Source organism: Etheostoma spectabile, chromosome 22 (assembly GCF_008692095.1).
Source record: "Etheostoma spectabile isolate EspeVRDwgs_2016 chromosome 22, UIUC_Espe_1.0, whole genome shotgun sequence".
In the NCBI taxonomy this organism is placed as follows: Eukaryota; Metazoa; Chordata; class Actinopteri; order Perciformes; family Percidae; genus Etheostoma; species Etheostoma spectabile.
Window position 1 is genome coordinate 18,660,447 of NC_045754.1, and position 21,785 is coordinate 18,682,231.

At 39.1% G+C, this 21,785-nt stretch overlaps 1 protein-coding gene across 2 annotated transcripts in view; it reads left to right on the forward strand.

Annotated features, from left to right (window-relative positions):
- LOC116672078 (guanine nucleotide exchange factor VAV3) overlaps positions 1-21,785 on the forward strand; it is a 109,719-nt gene that overhangs the window by 82,702 nt on the left and 5,232 nt on the right. The window contains exons 20-27 of one of the 2 annotated variants that reach the window (XM_032503669.1): positions 3,628-3,758; positions 7,200-7,265; positions 8,053-8,087; positions 8,900-9,016; positions 10,983-11,070; positions 11,779-11,908; positions 18,351-18,431; positions 20,473-20,624. In XM_032503669.1, the coding sequence (XP_032359560.1) occupies positions 3,628-3,758; positions 7,200-7,265; positions 8,053-8,087; positions 8,900-9,016; positions 10,983-11,070; positions 11,779-11,908; positions 18,351-18,431; positions 20,473-20,624 (800 nt within the window). The remainder of the gene's footprint in view (positions 1-3,627; positions 3,759-7,199; positions 7,266-8,052; positions 8,088-8,899; positions 9,017-10,982; positions 11,071-11,778; positions 11,909-18,350; positions 18,432-20,472; positions 20,625-21,785) is intronic. The other variant, XM_032503670.1, reaches the window with a different exon arrangement.

Below are 21,785 nucleotides of genomic sequence, written 5' to 3' on the forward strand. Positions count from 1 at the left end.
TTCTAGATGGTTCTCACTTAACCCAACTATCTAATTGGCTTCATGTTATAATTATGACAATTTTACTTTAAGATATTGGATTTTTTTTTCATTTATTGCAAGAGTAAAGAATGTTAAGAAGTGCATTTACATTTGCTTGCAATCCTATATGTTAATATTTTTAATGAGGAAAAATAAAAAAGAAGGTATAAAAGAAGGGATAGATTGAGAAAAAAGAAATAAAGTAGGCTAGTGTGATGGTGCCCATACATATACACATATACACTATATACATATACTGTATATACACATACCTACACACAAAAACACAGTTGACTCTTCAAACTCTTCAGTGATTGAATATTCCAGTATTATTAATTGTAATCTTCATATTTAATACATTTATTCCACAGTTTAAAACTGTATTATTCTTAATATTGACTGAATGTTGTGTACATACGACTTCCAGTTGCATAAAGGTTTCACAGTAGCAACTCTTGAGTTTCCTGTACAGTAAAACTGTGTATTTCTAACGTGAGTTCAGATGGTGAGAGACCTTTTAGGGCTGCACTAACACTTATGCAAATAATGGATAAGTTTTAAAAATGTTAGAAGATATTGAAAAATGCTTCTCCCAAATTCAAAGAGACACGTGACTTCTTTACATCGCTTATTTTGTCTGAACAATGGTCCAAAACACATAGATATTCAATTTCTAGTAATCCGTATCCTGCCTCTCACATGTGAAGGAAAATATATTAATATACATTTAGTTTTAACCATACACCTATATGTTACATTATGATTGCTATTGTGGTACTTTAGATTCTGTGAGGCAAGGCAAGGCAGCTTTCTTTGTATAGCACATCTCAGCAACAGGGCCATTCAAAGTGCTTTACATAAAAACAATAAAAAAACATAAAAACAGATAAAACAAGAAACTAAAAGTTACAGTGCAGTATAAGAAATTAAACATTAAAGAAATCAACAATCATTTAAAGAAAAGCAACATCAAAAAGAAAGGTCTTCAGCCTTGATTTAAAAGAGCTGAGTGTTGGGGCGGACCTCCAGTTCTCTGGGAGTTTGTTCCAGATATGTGGAGAATAGAAACCGACTGAGGACAGAAAGCAGACCTGTCCCAGATGACCTGAGAGGTCTGGGGGGGTCATAATGTAGTAGCACATCAGAAATGTATTTTTGCCCTAAACCGTTTAGTGATTTATAAACCAGCAAAAGTATTTTGAAATCAATTCTTTGAGACACAGGAAGCCAGTGTAAGGACTTCAGCCCTGGAGTGATGTGATCCAGTCTCCTGGTCTTAGTGAGGACCCGAGCAGCAGCGTTCTGAATCAGCTGTTACTGCCTGATTGATTGTTTAGGGAGACCTGTAAAGACCCCGTTACAGTAGTCAAGTCTACTGAAGATGAAAGCATGGAATTGGAATGTTTTTCCAAATCCTGTTGACATATAAGTCCTTTAACCCTTAATATTTATAGTCTGTTTACACAATTAATTAATTTTACTTTTATTTTCATTCCAAACCCTACACATACAGTATAACAACCTCAATTAACCAGGAACAATAAAATACTCACTTCTATCAAATTGATTGTCAAGTGTACCTTGTAGCTATTAACTGATGTTATCATTGCAGCCAATACTCCATCTATGACTATATAAGGCTTGTAAACATTACAGTTGAATAAAAAAAAGAAAAATAGAATGCATAAAAAAAGAATGCAACTTGGTGTTTACAGTAAATGCAGGAAATTTAGCCATTGTATTTCTGCCTCCCTCCTTCTGTGGCTTTCTGTCGCTCAATCTTTCTCCAATAGAATATGAATAACATACAGCATCCTTTGTCGTGTGTGTGTGTGTGCCCACACCACACTGAGGGCCTTTAATCGCTCATAAACCTGGCTTCAACACTCATTTTTCCACCCCTCCATCTATTATGCTGCAGAAAATCATTTCTGACTGAAGACGCATTAAAATCAATAGGCATTTGATTGCCCCAGCCTTTGGCGTTTCATAATATTCCAACGCTGCTCGCTTTGTCTGTTTTCAAAGGTGCACTAACACTTGGCTTGTCCTTGTGTGGATAGGAATGCATTTCATGGCCCCAAGACTCAATTATCCATGGCCCTGTGTCTTTAGAAGTCCTATTCAGGCAGGCTGGCACATGTCAGGCTGCCAGCCTCAGTGCTACAGCGCTGGAACAGTCCCTGAAAGAGAAGCAAGCCAGATATAGATGTTTTAGCTTTCAATACAATGTTGTCGACGTCTCTATTATTTGCCTTAAGCCTTTACCCTTTTCTTCATGCTCTCATGCGAATTTCTTTTTCTCGTACAGTATCTCTGCACAACACTATCGCCAAACAATGAGATATGAACTTGGGATTTCTTTGCCATGGGTGGGTGCTTCATAACAGACATGTTAGAATTCAATTTCAGTGATTTCTTGGTGAATAATGGGATCAAAGTTAGCCATTGTTCAAAATCAAATAGCACTGACTGAGGTCATTCCATCAATCAAATTCAGCCTGATTAAAATGCACCTCTTCGAGTGCCAGTGCAAACCCTCAGTACTAATACTGTAATATATTAGCTGTGGAGAAGTATGCTTCAATTCGTCTTTGCACCGGTAAACGCAGGTGAGGAAAAGCCCATTAAAAGGATGGGAAAGCATCTCCCAAGACAATATCATTACCAAGCATAGTATATTGAAAAACCTTTAATTCTTTATTCTAAATGTGTTTAGAAGAAGTTTGAAGAAACAAAAGTTGACTGTAGTTGTAATTTCCAAATGAATTCCTCATGGTGTAGCAGTAAACAGCATCCCCTCTGAAACTCACTCCTGCTTATCTCTTATCTACGAGCCTGATAACCTGCCACGCACCAGAGTGCACGATTGCTTATCCATAATATGATAATGGGTCCAACTGATTTGCAAAGGCGGTACAATGCTGACAACGGGTGTGTTTGTGTGTGCGTATGTATACATGAACAGTATACTCCCTCTCATTACCACCTATAATAGGGCCATGAATAGTTAAGTAGGGCAAAGACACACATTTAGAATGGCAAACATGCCCTTTTAGACCTGAGGTCATACAGTACTGTACATGCTGACATATTCATACAGATAGACAGTCTCATATGCAGCCAGACATTCACGACTGAAGAGATCAAGCCAAAGATGTCTAAGAGTTATTATATTTGTTCAAAAGCTGCTTAAATCTACGTTTTAAAAGGTTAAATTGTCATAATACATCAGTGGTTCACATGTTGAATGTGAATGAATAGAGACTTGGAGTTCAACTAAATTCACTTTATTTCAAACCCATGGTCCATAGAAATAAATTATTACATATAAAGTAGACAAACATACACAGTAAAACATACAAGTAATTGATCCATATAAACTAATCAGCACCACTTCTTACTGTAAGAACATGTAATTCATTATTATATACTATACAGTAAAGTAAATAGGGAAAAAAGCTTTATCTATTTAACTTCTATTTTTTAAATAGAAACATGTTTTTTGTTGAAAACAATATTTGAGGTACAGTGAATATTAACAAGGCAGATTCGTTTGAATCCTAAACAGAATGCAGGAATTAACTGTCCGTATCCCTCTCGCAGGTCTGCCCAAGATGCTGGTAATCAGGAACTACTTTGGTGTGCCGAGCCCTGCGTCTGGTCCAGCCCTGAGCATCCAGACGGGCGACATCATTGAATTAATCTGTGCTGACCTGCACAGCCCCTGGTGGCAGGTCAGACGTCACACTATCTGTAATCACATCTTTCACAACACTAAAAAAAAAAGTGGACCTACTGTACTTAAATCTCTCCTTTCCTCCTCTTTCCGACCATCTAACCTTCACACTGACCTTATATTCTGTAATAGGGTTTGAATGATGTATCAGTTGGTCAGTTCTGCCGTCCTCTTATAAGTCAGATCTGGTTAAGTCAGCATGGTTCACTTTTTAATAAATAGATTTTGCACTAATGTCCTTTAATCATCTTGCTCATCATTAAAGATAAGTTTATGTAGACATCATACTGTAAGTTGGAAAGGTTATACCTGTGATTGTGCCTTGTCAAAATAGCATCCCTAACCCATTCATTATTTCTGGCTAAAAATAGCACAGGTAATTTGGACTGTCTTGCTAACAAGCTTCATGGGAAAATCTCATTCAAAGAAACTTTATGGCCATTTTTGGCCTTTATTTTGATAGGACAGACATGAAAGCGGAGAGAGAGGGGGAATGACATGCAGCAAAGCTCCGCAGATCGGAGGCGAACCCCGGCCCGCTGCGTTGAGGAGTAAACCTCTATATATATATATGGGCGCATGCTCTAGCAACTGAGCTATCTGGGCGCCCAAAAATCTCATTCTTAGTAACATGTATACACCCACAAACACTTACACACCACACACACACACACACACACACACACACACACACACACACACACACACACACACACACACAGCAGAGCCCTTCTTATGAGGAAGTTAAAGTCCCCCACGCAGTTTGTTTTATACAACAATTACTGTAATGTGACAACACATGTAATTAAAACTTCACTGGCAGAAAAGAGAAAAGCTTTTTTTTGAAAATCTGATGCATTGTTGTGTAGTAGTCACTTACTGTATGTGTTTTAGAGGCTGAATCATCATCATAATGGGATTTTACCAGAGGTCTAAAAAAGTCGTTGCATTGCCATGAATTACTGTACAATTGTATTATAAAACAGACATGTAATGAGGAAACCAATAAATCTTATAGTACTTAATACAAAACAGATAAAATAGATAAAGAATTCAATTAACTCAGTGTAAAAGCTGAACTGGAGGCAGCTAGAGCCCCACAGTCAGCAAACATTCAATATCCATCGCTTTCGTAGCCAGCAGACCATAATCATTTCTGTTCTGGGGGATGCGTGGAAAAATTGAATCGATCACTGTAATTTCATTTCTTTCAACAGCAACCATCTGTTTACTCTGTCAGTGTTAGCTATAATCATTCTCACACTGTTAGCAAGGATGCAGCAGAAAGCAAGGCTTTCCACAAGGACTGATAAAATAAAATGTCCTGAGGTAGCAGCGATGTGACAGGCGACGACCACAAAACCATCACAATGGGTTTAACTGGTAGTTTGCCACTTGTGCTTCTCAGATTATGGCTGTGTCTATAAAACATCCACCTCAGTTCGTCATTTACTATTCCCTGTGATATGATACTTGTTTCCAGAGTGCAAAATATGGGTGTTCTTGGACCCCTCATTTAACCCATTGAATCCTTTAAAGTATCCATATTATGCTCAATTACAGGTTCATAAATTGTATTTAGAGATTATATCAGTTTACTTGGTTTAATTTTCAAGAAACACCATGTATTTGTTGTACTGCACATTGCTGCAGCTCCTTTTTCACCCTGTGTGTTGAGCTCTCTGTTTTAACTACAGAATGAGCAGTGGGTACAAAGGAAAAAGCCAAAAAGCATAATACGAGCACTTTAAACTTCAAAATCATCATGTAATACATTAACATTTCTCTCCATATTTAGAAAAAAAAGCTTTGTACTTAATGCCAATTGGCTACATAGAAAGTCAACATGCAAAATATAAGCCCTCATTCGGCCTTAAACTGCAATAGTTGACAGTTGATGATGGAAGAGAAGTACAAATGTGAATAAATATGCATTAAAATTTACAAATATAACAATTACAATAATTGGGACAAATTGGCAGCAAGTCAGACTGGTTTCTCATAATACATCCAGTTAACAGGGCTAATCATTAAACAGAAACGGATTTAGAGATAGCTAAATTGAAGGTAACGGCTGAGCTTTATAAGTGTGGGGTGGCAGGATTTGCACAACTGGACAAGACAGGACTCAAAAACTAGCATTTTACACAAAGCTTATTTATAAATCTAGGAAAGTGATATGTTTGCATAGCATTCAAATTTGGACATATACAGTAAAATGGCCCCCGCGACCCGATATCGGATAAGCGGATGAAGATGGATGGATGGACAGTAAAATGGCGGAAATTAGGTATTGTGTAGGAAAAGTGATTATGGACTTTTATGGACTGTGGAGTGAAGATGTGACGGTGGCAAATGTACTCGGAGTATATAGACAAACCCTGCATGCATGCTGCAGGTTCTTTTCTTTCAATCATTTCATTTTATATATTTCAATTTTAGGTTACACACCCGGTGTTACATTTAAAATAAATGAATAAACTATGGTACGTAACAAAGCAACTTAACTCAGACAATGGCTAACCATACAATCAGACTGACAGACAAGTAACAACAAAAGCAAAAAAAAAGAAGAAAAAAGGGGGAACAACACAAACATATGTTATCATCTTCCAATTTAAAACTACAATAACAGTGTGATTTTACCTGTTGACTTTGTTGCTTTTCCAAGAGTTGAAAGACCTTTTAATATCAGCATATTCTTTTCCAAGAACTTCTATAATAGGGCTCCATACGGAGAAAAAAACACTTGTGTCTCCTTGGAGAATATGTGTGAGCCTTTCCAATGGGAGAAGGTGTAAGACACTATGTAGCCAATTTAAATCAGATGGTTTGACATTGCCAACGTTGTGGAATTGATAAGCATGCACAATACCATAGAATATTTTCTTTATTATTCTGTTGTATCTTTTCAGCTCTGACAACATAAAGACCTAAAATACATTGTAGGGGATTAAGCTTAACAGGACAACGTATCATAAGTGATACTTGGCTGCATGATCCTGAGTATTTACTCTTTTTCACTGTAACGGCAGTATGCATCTGCACAAAGCTCTTAATCTGAATCATGTTGAGCCTTAATTTCTTTTCTGGACTCTATGACTAGATTATTGGCCCAAATATTTTGTCAGTGCAGAACAAAACAGAACAAAAACAGCTTCACCAACCAACCAACAGATAACTGCCCTTAGGCCTCCCGATTTATTACCAACTGAGTCTCCCCAGTGTTGATAAATTAAGGCAGTGAGCTTAAAGAGCCATCACCATGGGAGGAATAAGGAACTCTTCCTCTTTCCTTCTTCCTGCAAGCTATTATTTCAACAATAGTTAACTAGGGCTGTACATTTACCCTGCTCTGTGTTGCAAGCTAATTGTTTCTGAATAATGGAGACAGAGTCAGCCACATGTACATAACACAATTATCTCTCTGTGGTTTCAGGGCAAAATCCTGACGACGAAGGAGGTTGGCTTCTTTCCAAGTGACGCTGTGAAGCCTTGCCCATGTGTAAGCAGCCTTTCCTTGTAGTCCTCTGCTACATAAGGGCCTGTCGTAGCAGCTTGTGTTTCACTACGTGTATTTACTAGCAGTCCAGTGATGTGAGGATGGTTAGGGATTTGTGAGGGGAAGTAGGGTATGTTACCTGGCATGAGAAGAAAACAAGCCCATTGGTTTTTTATGTTCTGAGCACAAGGAACGTCCAGTGGTTTACTGTCTAATTCACTTTATCAATAACAAACAAAGAAAATAAAACAATATCTTATAAGGAGCACACACACACTCATCCACATTGTGCCAGCTTGCTCATAAAGCATAGGGCCATATATATGGTTAGGGAATATATGGACCAAGCAATAATTTATATTGTGCAAACTACTCTGAAAAGCTGAGAGGGAGGAAAAATGGTGTGTATCGTTTTCACTGACTTGTATCAATTGCTTGTTTTTTGTTTCTTCTTTGTATGAATCTCCCCACCACTGGATTGTCATGTTCCATTTGATGAAATTAAATTCACACTATGTCCTGCAGCTCCAGGAATATGAGCCGTCCCGTAGATAACAAACTATTATCGCAATGTCTACACTGGTGTAAAGATAAGAAGAGCATTTAGCCGTTTTAATTGGGGCTGTATGCTGTAAAAGCACCTGGTTTATAAATGGGTAAACATCAGCTTGGAAACAGTCACTGAAGAACTAGAGCCAAACACTTTTTACTGTAGTGGTGTATTGAGGTTGGATGAGTGCAAGCTTTATAAAAATAACAAGAACACAATTTTATTTGCTCTTTGTTCCAGGTCCCGAAGCCCGTCGATTACTCCTCTCAAGCATGGTATGTTCACAGAACAGCTGTTGGAATGTATTCACAGAAAAGTCTTCACTCGTGCCGAAAAACATCACTGAGTTCTGTTGGTTAGAACAAAACAGCAAGTACAGATGTCAATTCATCCCACATGAACGGAAGTTCAGATCACAAAAAACAGCTAAATGATCATAAGTAACAAGTCTTTTTTATTTCACCATCACATCAAAGCAATTTGCCCTGACCCAGACGTGTAAGCAAATTAAAGAGGCACTATGCAGTTTTGCCCATTTCTTGCTTTTTGCTTGCAGGTTTCTCTATAGAGCCCCCCTCCCCCTACAGGGTCAGAATAGATATTTGGCAGCTCCTATGTTTACTTGTGTCTGACTCCTCGCTCGGTCAGTCTGCCGTTTCCTCTTTCTCTGTTCCTCCGACAATGCTTTCCTAGCTTTCTGCTTCTTTTTTGCCGGCTCAGCCATGACAATAGTGTGAAAAACTCCATCGCTACTTTGTTAACCGGTAACTAAATTGGTTGTATGTGAGCAGTGCCGTGAAGCAATTCGTTACATTGCGAGACCAGATATCACGCGATACTTCCTGACGCTGAGTCCGGCGACTTGCCGGACGAAAGTTGCAAGGGTGGTACAAGGGTTGGACAACCACCATTTAACTAAAAAAAAAAAATCATAAAACCATTCCAACCACTCCAAAGCTATTCAATTAAGGTAAATTAAACAAGAAAAAAACTGCATAATTCTCCTTTAAAACAGCCACCACACAGATTGTGACAAACAACCCACTGTAATCAACAGCTTCTTTCCTTCTTGGCTGTCGTGTTGTAGGTTTGCAGGGCCCATGGAGAGGCTCCAGGCAGAGGCAGAACTCGTCAACCGGGTCAACAGCACCTACCTGGTCCGCCACCGCAGCAGAGAGTACACAGAGTACGCCATCAGTATTAAGTAAGTATGACATTCCTACCAAAGCGTTCGCAAACCTCATATACCAGTGTCAGTGTCAACACCACCTCTGATTACAGCTAGAAATTTAGTATAGGTTTCTAAAAAATTCTAAAATTTAAATTAAATTATCAATCATTTTGATTCATGAAATATTTCTACTCCAAATAGGGGTGCTCTTTAAATGTTATATCGGTGTGTAATGATTTAATGTAACAACAAAAATACACATTTATTGAGTAATGATTCATTATGGACTTGTCTTAGGTCTGGCTATCAACAATCATCATGTGTTATAATTTCTCTTTACCTTGACAGTTTTTCTGTGTGTCTGCGGCTGCTCTGTCTGCTAGATTCATCAGATGCCTTTAGCCAAACCACAGTATTGACCAGCTGTAACTCCCAGCTATACAACACCATTTGACAGACAGACTTATTAGTTCCCTTGCAGGATGATGTGCTTTGAGACTGTGGTTTACCCCAGCGATGTGTGTGAAACTGACCAAACTAGAGGTTAACCATGGAGCAGGGTCTCAGTCAAACCACACGTAACAATATGGATTAAGCTATGGATTTAACCTCAAAACCCCACAAAAATGATCGCAGTAGTTTATAATTAGAACCACACTGCCATGGTAACCTTGGTAATGAGAACTTAAAGCATATATCGGAACCTTAGGGTTACAGAGTAGAGATTATATCTGTCTCTTTAAATTTCTAAAAAAAATAAAATAAAAAAAGCCTTACAATTTCTACATTTGAAAATCTTGAAATTAAATATTTTAACGTCATTACAAGTCTACTTTTAACATTGATAACTAGTTTTAGATATTATTACCTATAGTGTGTTGCATTTCAAATTGTTTAATGTTGTGCTTTTTAGTTCAAGAAAACAATAAAAATACGCTCTAATGACTTTTCACTAAATACAAAGCCAGGAGACAGTTGGTTTACCCTAGCACAAAGACTGGAAACAGGAGGAAGAGCTAGCTTCACTCTGTCCAAAGTGTAAAAAAAATTGCATTTTTGCTTTTAGATGGTTCAAATAAACAATACTTGTAATTACTGAGCTTTAAACATGTTGGTAGACTGATTTCCCAGCCATTTCGCTAAACTAAGCTAACAGACTGCTGCCTGTTTTTTCAACCGGTCGATCATAATTTTTTGAATCGGGTCGTCTGGTCCCTTTTTGGATCAGGACTTTTGTTCTATTTATTTATGAACATGCAGTACATTTGATTACGTTCTCCACAGGTTCGTTTGTGAATACCTCTTTAAAAAAGCAGTTGATACCATGACAGAGTTTAACGATTAAGGACTGAAGCTAGACTGGGTAAACCCAGCCGGTCAGTCATTTGAACTATGCCCGTTGATCAAGCCTCTTGCGCTATAGAAAATACAGAGCGGAACAGACTAATATTCAATCTTAAAAGATTGAGCTTGGTCTGGTGAATTTGAAAATCTCCAACTTTATTGCCCGTTCGTGGCAAAACATTAAAGAAGACATTACCCCAAACATGGGACACTGAGAATGAAAGGGCTAAAAGCAACATATATACTCTACCAAAGTTCACCTGGCTGTCAGTTTTCCTACAAAATGGCAAGCTATCAGAATAATTGCATGCAATAGTTACATAAAAAAATAGGACAAGAACCAGCTGACTGATTGAATCATCACAAAAAAAAAAAAGCATCACAGAGGATGACCAACATCCTAGGTTTCTGCACACCCTAACTGCAGCTTTTACTCCTCCAGCCTCAGAGTCCCATGAGCCGCCCTGTTAATGCCAACACAAGTATGTGTGCACATTTTCTCCTGGCCACCCATCATTCAGATGTCACAAACCTTTGGGACCCTATGCATTACAGCAATGGCCGTGCTCTCCACAGGGGCCAGGGGGCCGACCACCGATCGATGGTGGTGATCAGAGACCGAAATTAGACTCATAACTTATTCAATGGCCCACAGGTACAACAGCGATGTGAAGCACATAAAGATCCTGACCAAGGAGGGCTGCTTTTACATTGCAGAGAACAAGAAGTTCAGGAGCATATTTGTGAGTCTTTTAAGCCTCTCTCTTTTTTCTTTTTTAATACCGCCACTCCAATTCATAAATAAATCATCATATTTGCTTAATGAAGTGTCAAAACCTGAATTTTATGTTAGCCATGAGCACAAAAATAGCCATGATTAGAGGCATGTTTATACTGTCCTGAGGGCCCCAGCATTATTGATAAGTCCAGTGCATATTGGAAAGGTTCACCAGTTTTATTCATGGCAAGCACTGTACTTTCTGTGCTGAAGATTTGCTAATTACAGATATGTGTGTTTTATATTTTATAAAAACAAATATATTTTGTTTACAAGTTTGAGTCAGAAAACTTCATCAAAAGTTCTGTCCAATATGGTGTTTGTTATGTAAGTCAAAAACTCATAGTCAGCTTTCATAACATATTATAATGCACCACATCATTTCTTTTATGTAGTTTTATGTACTATTTTTTTGTTGCTATTTCACTACTGTGTCAATAATAAGATTCAGTTTTCCAGCAACGTCGTCATGATTTGACAAATGTAAATACAACAGATGTTTGTCATAAGACGTAAAAAACAAACATGGATAGTATATCTGGTTTTACATACTGATTTCTAATAAAATATGACATGATGTGAGACAGTTGAAAACAAAGAGAAATTGCTGCATATCTATTAGGTTGCTTATGTTTGTGTGTGTGTGTGTGTGTGTGTGTGTGTGTGTGGCCAGGAGCTGATTGAGTACTACAAACACCACTCCTTAAGAGAAGGTTTTAGGAGTCTGGACACCACACTGAAGTATCCTTACCGGGAACCGGAGAACGCTGCTATGCACCGCCTCAACCGGTCGGGTGGCAACAGTGAGTAGATCTGAAGAATAGAAACACTCCACCACTACAGCACTTATTGCCATTATGTATAAATATATAAAAACTGGACATGGTAACTACTACTGACAAAGGTTCACAGACACGTTTCTCTAAAATAACAACAGTAACTGCAGTGCAACGACATCAACCACTTTACGCCCCCACAGTGTCTTTTTGTCTGAACCAAGTCAGCAAACTTTCAATTCCCTCTTTCTATTCTTACCCTTCAAAATAAAATCCCTAGACATATACACTGCGTGACTGTTTACCTGCCAATAAAAATAGTTTTGATCTAAAATATTTGCAGGTGAGCAATTAGTTTATTTGTCAGGTTGCTGATGTGTAAAGGCCTTAAAAGGTAATATCAGTGAGACAGGAGTTAAATTACAAACTGGGCAGCTGTTGACATGCGACCATTAAAGGCTCCTTTTGAGTTTCTGGCCACAAGTAGCGCTATTGTTTGTATCTCATGCCCATTGAAGTACTTTTGTAGGGCTTGCATTGCCAGACCTTCCTCTATGGCGCTGCAGAGGAGGGTCCGGAAAAAACAAAACGGGTTTATTGGCATTTCTTTAAACCAATCACAATCATCTTGGGTGGCGCTAAGCGCTGAGCGGAGCCACCCAAGAAACTTGTTTTGGTGGAAGGTGTACGTTCAAAAGTTGATTTAGTCAGTCAACAGAAAACTCAGATTGGACAGGTAGTCTAGCTAGCTGTCTGGATTCACCCTGCAGAGATCTGAGAGAAAGTTAACCAGAGTCCTCATACATCCTCCAGAGTTTAAAATGACAACACAATGAACGCTAAAGGGGACGGACATCCGGCAGAATCTTTGGCAGGAACTGAGATATAGACTTGTACTTCTGTAATCAACGTTTATTTTTTGAGTAGCTTTATGTTTCTCCTATACATGTATTAGTGCATGGCTAAATCTGCAAAAAATGGTTCCTTTCATTCTCAAAATCTGTTGATTAAATCCCCGTTTTTGCTTTAAGATCTAAATTAAAAGATTCCGAAAAGTGCCCTTCACATTTTCCCAGAACCCAAGATGAAGTCTTCAGATTGATTAATTTGTGTGACTAACAAGATATTCAGTTTACTGTCATAGAAAACAAAGAGAAGCAGTAATTCATTACAGTTAAGAAGCTTAGAGAAATCTCGCAAATTTAAGTCAATAAAGCAGTCGGTGGGACCTGGCGTCGTCACGCCGCTGATCAATCATGCTCTTTTCGTCATTAGTAGTTTTTGTTTCAACCTGCAACAAGCCGCTGTCACTGGCTCTGCTGATTTCTTCCACCGCTACTCACCGCCTGTTCTGTTTTCTTATCCGTCATCCTTCCCAGCTCTCTCACACACCGCTTTAATTCACTTGGCAGCATGTTCACAGCCTTAAAAGAGCTACGTAGCCATTTGTTGTTCCAAACACTCGGGTCCTTTCTGACGTTAATTGTTTGTGACCAAAACTGTCAAACGGTGGTTGGAGACTCCACTAAGCATGTTATTAGATTTGATAACACGCTCTGAACGTTTAATGAAGTTTAAATCCATTTGAGGTTCAGAGGAGAGAGAAATACCTACATAGTTGGTTTTACAAGATAGTCAAATAATGATATCTTCCTTAATATCTGGAATTGTTGGGTCTCTGTAAATTATATACAATATTATATCTGTAAAGTGTCTTGAGATAACTCCTGTTATGAATTGATAATATAAATAAAATTGAATTACTACAGTAGTTACTTTTAAAATCTAAATTTGGACTTTTTTCACTCTTAATTTGACGTTTTATTTTGACTAAAGTTACAAATAAACATGATATACTCTATGATGGCCATATGACAGTTATTTGTGTGAATCATGCAAAAGTTGTTATTTTGTGGTTTATTTTTTTGTTACATTTTTAGTTTCTGTTTGAGATATCTAGTTCCTTACAATTTGTCATTTTATACATCATAAGATACACAACATGTGTACGTGATATCAATGGTGTGATTCATTCTAATAATGCATCATACATTTTAAATTAAAAAACGGGATTTGAAGTTTTTTTCCCTTTGAAATTACGACATTCAGTTATTATTACAGTATTACACAATCACATGAAGATGTGTCATAGCCTAACTAAGGGATAGTCACAGATTGGTTTTAAGATTCATTGTCATTGAACAATCTATCATTTTACTTCACAAGTAGCAGGTTATTGTTATATTTCAGCCACATCTGCTGCAAACATCACTTTCCACTTCAGACTCTCCTGACATCTGTTAGCAGCCGCGCCTCAAGGAGTTGTCTGCTGACTTTCTTCTTGTGGCTAGTGTGGTGTGCTGTCTGTCAGTGGAAGTGGTGAAGATTTGAGCTGTGTGATATTTTTTACCCGTTTAAGAATGATCTGTTTGTTTTGTTATGAACACACACTTGGCCACACGAAAGACAAAGGAGCTGTTGTCAACCCTTTCTGAGGAGCAGAGCCTACCTGGAATGCCAGCCAGCGCATTGATTATTATTTATGCATGCAGCTGCGGTTTTGTCTTTGTCAGTCATTACCCTTACTAACCTGATTCCTCTCAGCATTCAGGTGTTGGGGATGTTATTTATCAGGGCTGAGTAAGAGAGAACAACATGTTTTTCCTTTCTGACTTGGAATGTAACAGATGTTGGGTGTGTAACTTTGAACTGGGATTTTAATGAGATGATGTTTGGGTTTGAAGTGAAGCCACTAAAGAAACAGCAGAGCATTGTATATGTGCCAACTTCGGTGACAAGAACTATAGTTTTTCTAGTGTAGTTTGGTGACGAAAAGTGTTTTTAAAAGGTTAAAAAATACCGGAGTTATTTTATTTATTTTTTGGGGCGGGGATACGGCTTTTCATCCTTTGTTTTATAGGCTCGGCTGATAACGTCCGGTGGGAATACGTTTGAAAAACCATCAAGAGAGGTTTGAACACTGAAGTAGAAAGGGTTGTTCACCCTGTAAAACATTCATGACCACCCCACACAAGCTGAATGCTTCAAGCAATGCCAGAAGAAAAGGTATTAAACAGTGTGTGAGCCAGGCAGCAGCAACATTGCCCATCAGTTGGTTAATGGAAAATGTATGACTTATCGCAATCAGTGGCACAATGTGATTTCATTTGAACCCTGTATACCACTGCGTGCAATGGATAAAAAAAGGAAACAAAAAAAGTGCCGGCTTGCTGATGATCACGTTCCAAGTGGGAGAAATGTGGACAGATTGTACTGAGCTGTTTGGTTGTTCTCAAGGAGGCCTGTTGTTCAAACTCTGCTTCAAAACACAAGTCGAGACAGCTTCAGTCCAAATTAGTTTTGCTTCGGTGTGGTCTTCTATCTTGTAGGCAGCCTCCTCCTGGCGTGTGACTTAATTTTCTCTCTTTCACTTCTAAATGACTGCTTTTGTTTTGATTTCCATCCTCCTCCAGCACTGCTGGAGAATTGCTAATTAATGTTTATGCTTTGTTTCATGTATTTTGGACAGCTCTGCAGATAGCAAAACTGACTGATTTAAAGTTTTTTTTTTTAACCCGTTACGCTACTGTAATTACAACATAAACAATACCAGTGTTAACCAAAAATGTAGATGAATATGTGTCCATGGAACAATCTCAGCTGACAGCGTGTGTGGGACTCAAGGCTGCTGATTGGATTCTATCTCAGCTTTACTCTCTTGTGAAATGATACTGTGTGTGTGTGTGTGTGTGTGTGTGTGTGTGTGTGTGTGTGTGTGTGTGTGTGTGTGTGTGTGTGTGTGTGTGTGTGTGTGTGTGTGTGTGTGCGCGTGTGCGTGCGTGTGTGCGTGCGTGTGTGCACGTGTGTCCTCTGGATTTTAGTCTCTTCTATTAGTCAACCAGCCCATATTGTGTATTCCAGTGTGTTCCACAAATCAGATTTTGCAAAAATGAAGCATGTAAAATGCAGCTGGTGTTTTGGTGGCTGTTTGAAGTGGAGGGCGATCCTTCTTCATATCGCCTGTACCTAGCCACCATTAGGGCTTGCTGAGCTGTCTCTCAGTGTGCTGATTAGTATTCATTTTAAATACCGCTGGAGCTCTGCTCTCCTTACAGCATATCAATAACCAAGGCTAGTCAACTTGCCAGCAGTATTGTTGGCAGCGGCACATTTTTCATAAAGTTTGGGCATTTATCTTGCTATTGTGGGGATTAGGTTTTCTATTCCCAGTGGCAGACATGTGAGCTCCTGTGCAGCGGCAGACTTAAAAACTTTTGAATGGGCGATGCAGTATGGAGCCCAGTTTTAAAGACGTGGGGCACATTTGTGAAATGAATAAAAATGTGTTACGACTCAGATTTATAGCAGTGGCTCATGGCAAGAATAAACTGTACATTATTAATAATGACATGCTTTATGAATGAATGCCAAATAAACAACTTTAAATGTTCTCAAATTAAATTATATCAATTAACAGCTGCTCTTTGTAACTTCAAATAGCCTACCGCCATGGAAAATGGGCTCCTGGACCCAGACATGTGGAAAGACTCCAACCGTACATCTCTTTGTAGTCGTTTTGTATCGTTTTGAAGTCTTTTTGCATCTTCTTATAGTCCATTTGGCTCTCTTTGCAATCCTTTTGAGTGCTTTGTGTACATTGTGATTCTCTTTGTAGTCATTTTGCATCTCTACTTTTGGTGTTCTTCCTGTTTTTGGGTTGAATCACGTTCTCACCTAAAGTGAACGGAACTCTAGTTCACTTGGAAGCGAACAGAGATCCCCGTTTACAAGCGGACCAGAGTTTGTTATTTTGATCCGCACCAGAGTTTGGATGAGCTTTCACACTACCCCAAACAAACCGGACAATCCTCCTATTCTCAAGGCAACAACACTGCCAACTCTAACAGATACATGTCCATGTACGCGTTGTTTTCACGGAAGGGATCGCCCCGCTTCCAGGCCTTGCACGCTAGTGGGCTCGCCACCAGTTTCTCTTCACTGACCACTGACCGGCAAAGAAAACCGTCCACACCTTCCTGCAGCCGTGTCTCACGGGTCTGTCGGCTCCCAGATTACAAAAAACAGACCCTAATGGCGGCTCGTTTAAAACATGATCTCTAATTTTTTTTACAAAAATAGTTCACCAAAATGTGTTTCTGAAAACATTTATGCAGGAAACAGGCTATGCATTTGCTGAATCTGTCTTCACTTCAGAATGACAACAGTTAGTTTAAAAGATAATTTCTCCGCTTTTGAGAGGCGTCGAGCCGAGCCGGTCAATCCTCCTTTGCATAAAGTTGCTTGGATTCAACTTCATGCAAATGAGGAGCGGGCTACTCCACGCGCCACTTCTCCAAAGTCCCTGCAACGCTACCATCATGCACGGTTGTTCATATTGAAAAGAATAGGAAGCGTTGAAATGAGGCTGACAATGGACACGTACCATAAGACGTTATTGTAATCAGATCAATGCCTGTAGAGAAATCTGTGCTGTGACATTGTGAGCTTCAAAAAGACTACATAAATAAACGATTAGCATACCACAGAAAAGTATTATATTAATAGAATATGAAATTAAACATCATTGTCTTGTAAGTTATCAGGTTAAACTTGTATGTCAGAGGGAATTTGTCCAGAGTAGCTGCAGTTGTGGCAGTATTACAGCTCGATGATTATCTTTATAAATATGCAAATAGAAATATATTCCCCATGCTGTAATTGTGAACACACTACATGTTCCTCCCTATTAAATGCACGAGTGAAGCTGTCGTCCCCCATAAATGATGCACACGTTCTTGTGGGAAATTGGAAACAGGATGTGTCATCACTTCATTTTTTTTAACCCTATTCCATCAGTGATGTGTATTTGTTTTGGACATTCAATTTTTTACCTTTATTTTAGTCAAGACAATTTTTTTTTCCAACCCCCTGAGCACAAAATGTACATTCCTTCAAGTTTTATCCTCCCAAGTTTTATGAAAATGAGATAACTTTGAGATCAAACATGCTTATAATGTTTTTTAATTAAAGCACCGCTTCATGCCTGCAAGGGTATTATATGAATTTTTAATAGCCAGCTTTTGGTTTTCAGAACTAAGAACCTTTCAATATTGAAAATTCGTATTTTAGTCTTTGTTAGACACAAGAGTTTGATCCCTCATATTTCAGTTTAAAATATTAGATTTGTTATTACAGTGCCCACATTGGGACAAACAGTGTAGATGTCTAGAGGGACAGATAAACTGCTACCAGTGGCTGTGTAAATAAAGTCCCACTCGCTAGAGCTCTTCCTGTCATCTATTTTTGCTCAAGCTGCAGCTGTGTTCTTTATACCTCAGAGTTGAGATTTAAAAAAGAAAATCTGTCTTACTTTTTCTCCTTTGCTTCTCTCTCTTTCTGCCATCTCTCCCATCCGTGCCCTCTGCCCTCTCGCATCTCTCCGCTCCCTGCCTGACCTGCCCTGCCATAGCCCCATTGCTCTGCGGCCTCTCTTTTGTAACTCCTGCCGGCTACAGCTTTGTACCTCCTTCCTCTGCTCCCTTCTGGTCAGGTACAGGTATCGCTTTGCTCTCTGTCTGCCTCTCTAACACCATTTCTTTCTCTGTCCATTTATGTAAAGGCTGCTTAGCTAACTGGCTGTAGCTCAGTGGATTCACATCATCGTCTGAAAATCTGCCATCCAGCTTCCTATTTCACCATTCCACCTCTTCCATAGTGCTGTGCACATACATGCCATCCTGTGTGGAGACTAGGGACTGTTTGTTTCAGTAATGCATGAATGTCATTGTATGTGTCTGCATTTCTGCATGTGAGATGGAAACCGTTTGAGTTGTTTTCAGAGGCATACGGTACGTGGCTGAGTTTGGTGTTTGCTTGTGTGTGTCAGTCCGTCAAAGTAAAGCTCGATGTGTCCAAATACGCCGAGTTCCTCTATATTAGATATTCTCTCCCCCCGGCCAGGTTGTATAGGTCTGACATTCCATTTCCACCTGTCAACTTAGCCCAGTCCGACCAACCAGTCAGTGTCTGGAGAAGGGAGAAAAGGATGGAGCAGAGTTAACTAGCTAACCTTCTCCACAGCCGTCTCTCATACTGCCGTCTCGTCGACATGATGACCGACAGACAGGCCGACAGACAGACAGGCCGACAGACAGACAGGCCGACAGACAGACAGGCCGACAGACAGACAGGCCGACAGACAGACAGGCGCGCTCATGCACACACACACACACAAGGCTGTCAGAATAATCCAGCTGGACTGTCTCATCTAAAGCCACGCACATCACATCTACAAGAACTTTCTCTGTTAGTTAGGAAATGTACAATACTGTGAATAGTATTCACAAGCACTGCTAGTACAGACTAACTGTATGAGAAATTTAGAGAACATTACGTTTAATTTTTTTACGCTCAGCCTTTATTGAGACGAGACAATTGGAGTTGCATCATCTATCCATTACTTTTTTGTTGTGTTGATGTGTAGAGTCCTGCCTAGTTTCAAACTAGCGACTTACTAACTCAGGTTACACCAATAAAACTTAAAAAATGTCTTAGATAGTGAAGAACTTAGTAACTTTTAAATAGTTTTCCAGCGGACATTTGTAAAACTGTACAATTAAAGGCCATTAACTCATTTTAGGTAAACAGGAAGTCAGTGTTGCTTCATAAGCTGTAGCATAACTTCTAAAAATAAGAATGTTAGGAGGGTCAGCCTAGCCTCTGCTCCACTAGCTTGTTTAACTCTGTTCATTTGGTATTTATCTTTCTGAAAAAAATGAACGTTTTCCCAAAGTTTACTTGCTATATTCTGAGACAAATTAGCATGCACTGCAGCAGTTGATGTAAAACACTGAAACATGATTTTTACAAAGTTAAACAAAGATTACTTTTTGAGCAATACTGGTATTTTCAGACAGAGAAAAAGAATGTGTTTTTAGAACTGTAAAGCATGTAAACGTGTTGTAAACAAGTATGAACCTGAAAATGAGCAAAATTGGACCTTCAAAATATATCAGAGCCAAGTTTAACCCTTGTGTTGTCTCCCCATCAGCAAAAAAATTTCAACATTATTATTATTGCTTTTTCCAACAATTTTGTCACTTTTTCAATGTTGTGGGTGCTTTTTGGGTGTTTTTTTCCAACCTTTTTTTGATATTTTTAATGTTGACAGTTTATTTCGACAGCCCCTTTTTTGTGACAAATAAAAGAAAGAACTGAAAACGGGTCACTTTGACCCAAGGACAACATGAGGGTTAAGCTTACAAAGAGCAGAGAACGTGACGGGCTCAAATAATAAATAAAATAAATTATCACATTTATTTCTACCTATTTCTACTAAATTCTACCACTACTTCTACAACTACATTTCATAAGGAAAAGAGATAAAGGAGAGGAGAAACATATGAGGAGGTTTTTCTAGGTGAATGAAAAAACATCACCCATCTGTGCGTGTGTGTGTGTGTGTGTGTAGGTGTTAACCTAAAACTGATGTTTTTAATTGTCTTTCAAACACATCTTCTAGAGCTTTAAATGAACTAAATTCCATTTTTTTAATACTACCCACCTCCCCCCCTCTCTCTCTCTCTCTCTAGTGTTTACTCCAAAAGTGATTGGTGTGGCGATAGCGCGGTACGACTTCAGCTCGCGTGACACCCGGGAGCTCTCGCTGCAGGAGGGCGACGTGGTGAAGATCTACACAAAGTCCGGAGCCAACGGCTGGTGGAGGGGCGAGGTCAATGGCAGGGTAAGGAACAATAAAACAAAGCCTCCCATCACCAAATCTAAAATCAATTTCTGAGGGTTATTTGCTTAGGGTTAGGGTAAAGCCTAGTCTGGCTATCACCAGACCAAGTCAAGCTCAATATATTTCAGACTGAGCGTTGGTCTGGGGCGTCTGCTCTGGATTTCCTCTGCACAAGAGGTGTGACCAACGGGCATAGTTCAAATGACTCTGTAACATCAACGGGTTGCTGCGCTTCGGTGGCCGCTATGCTGAATGTAAACAAGAAGGTGCTTGGTCACTTCTCTATCGTCATCCTGTTAAACCAGCCAATAGCGCGCCAGGTGGATGAGCCAGTTTGTGATTGGTTCCCGCAACATTGTGAACTGAAGCAGGATAATTAAACGTGTAGGTTTCCAGACAGAGCTGCAGGACAAAATCAAATCGCCGGCAGAGTGTGTGAGTGTGTGTGTGTGTGTGTGTGTGTGTGTGTGTGTGTGTGTGTGTGTGTGTGTGTGTGTGTGTGTGGGGTGGGGGGGGGGGGGTTACCCAGTCTAGGTTAAGTCTTAAAAGTCCCAAATGCATAGAGTGAAATGCCCATTTTTATTTGTTTTGTTTTTTAACACATGTAGCTTTGCACTGATTAATGTTTCTTTAGTCAGGCTGTTAAATCCTTAAATCCAATTTTAGGTAGCATTAACAACCTGCCTCTTTCAGGAAATACGATTTGACAGATATTCTTGTCTACAGGCACCTGGAAGGGACTATTCAGATTTAGTTTTATCTTTAGTCAGTCATGTACACCTTTCCAACATTTTGGTTTCCCAATATCATTGCTTGGAAGAGTTAATTTGCTGCTCTTTTATGCGTTAAATGCACACATTTCCCCATCCAATACCAAGGTCGCTTTATAGTATATACATATTATATAGTATATTTACAAATATAAAATCTAAATCAATCCTAATCTATCAATTCTAAATGCAGTGAAGCATGTTATGACTCCCACTAACATGTATTGCATTGAACTGTTTTGGTGTGTGTGTGTGTGTGTGTGTGTGTGTGTGTGTGTGTGTGTGTGTGTGTGTGTGTGTGTGTGTGTGTGTGTGTGTGTGTGTGTGTGTGTGTTTTGTGAGTTGTTAGACCCTCTTTAGAACCGCCAGACGTGGAAACAATCAGTAACTG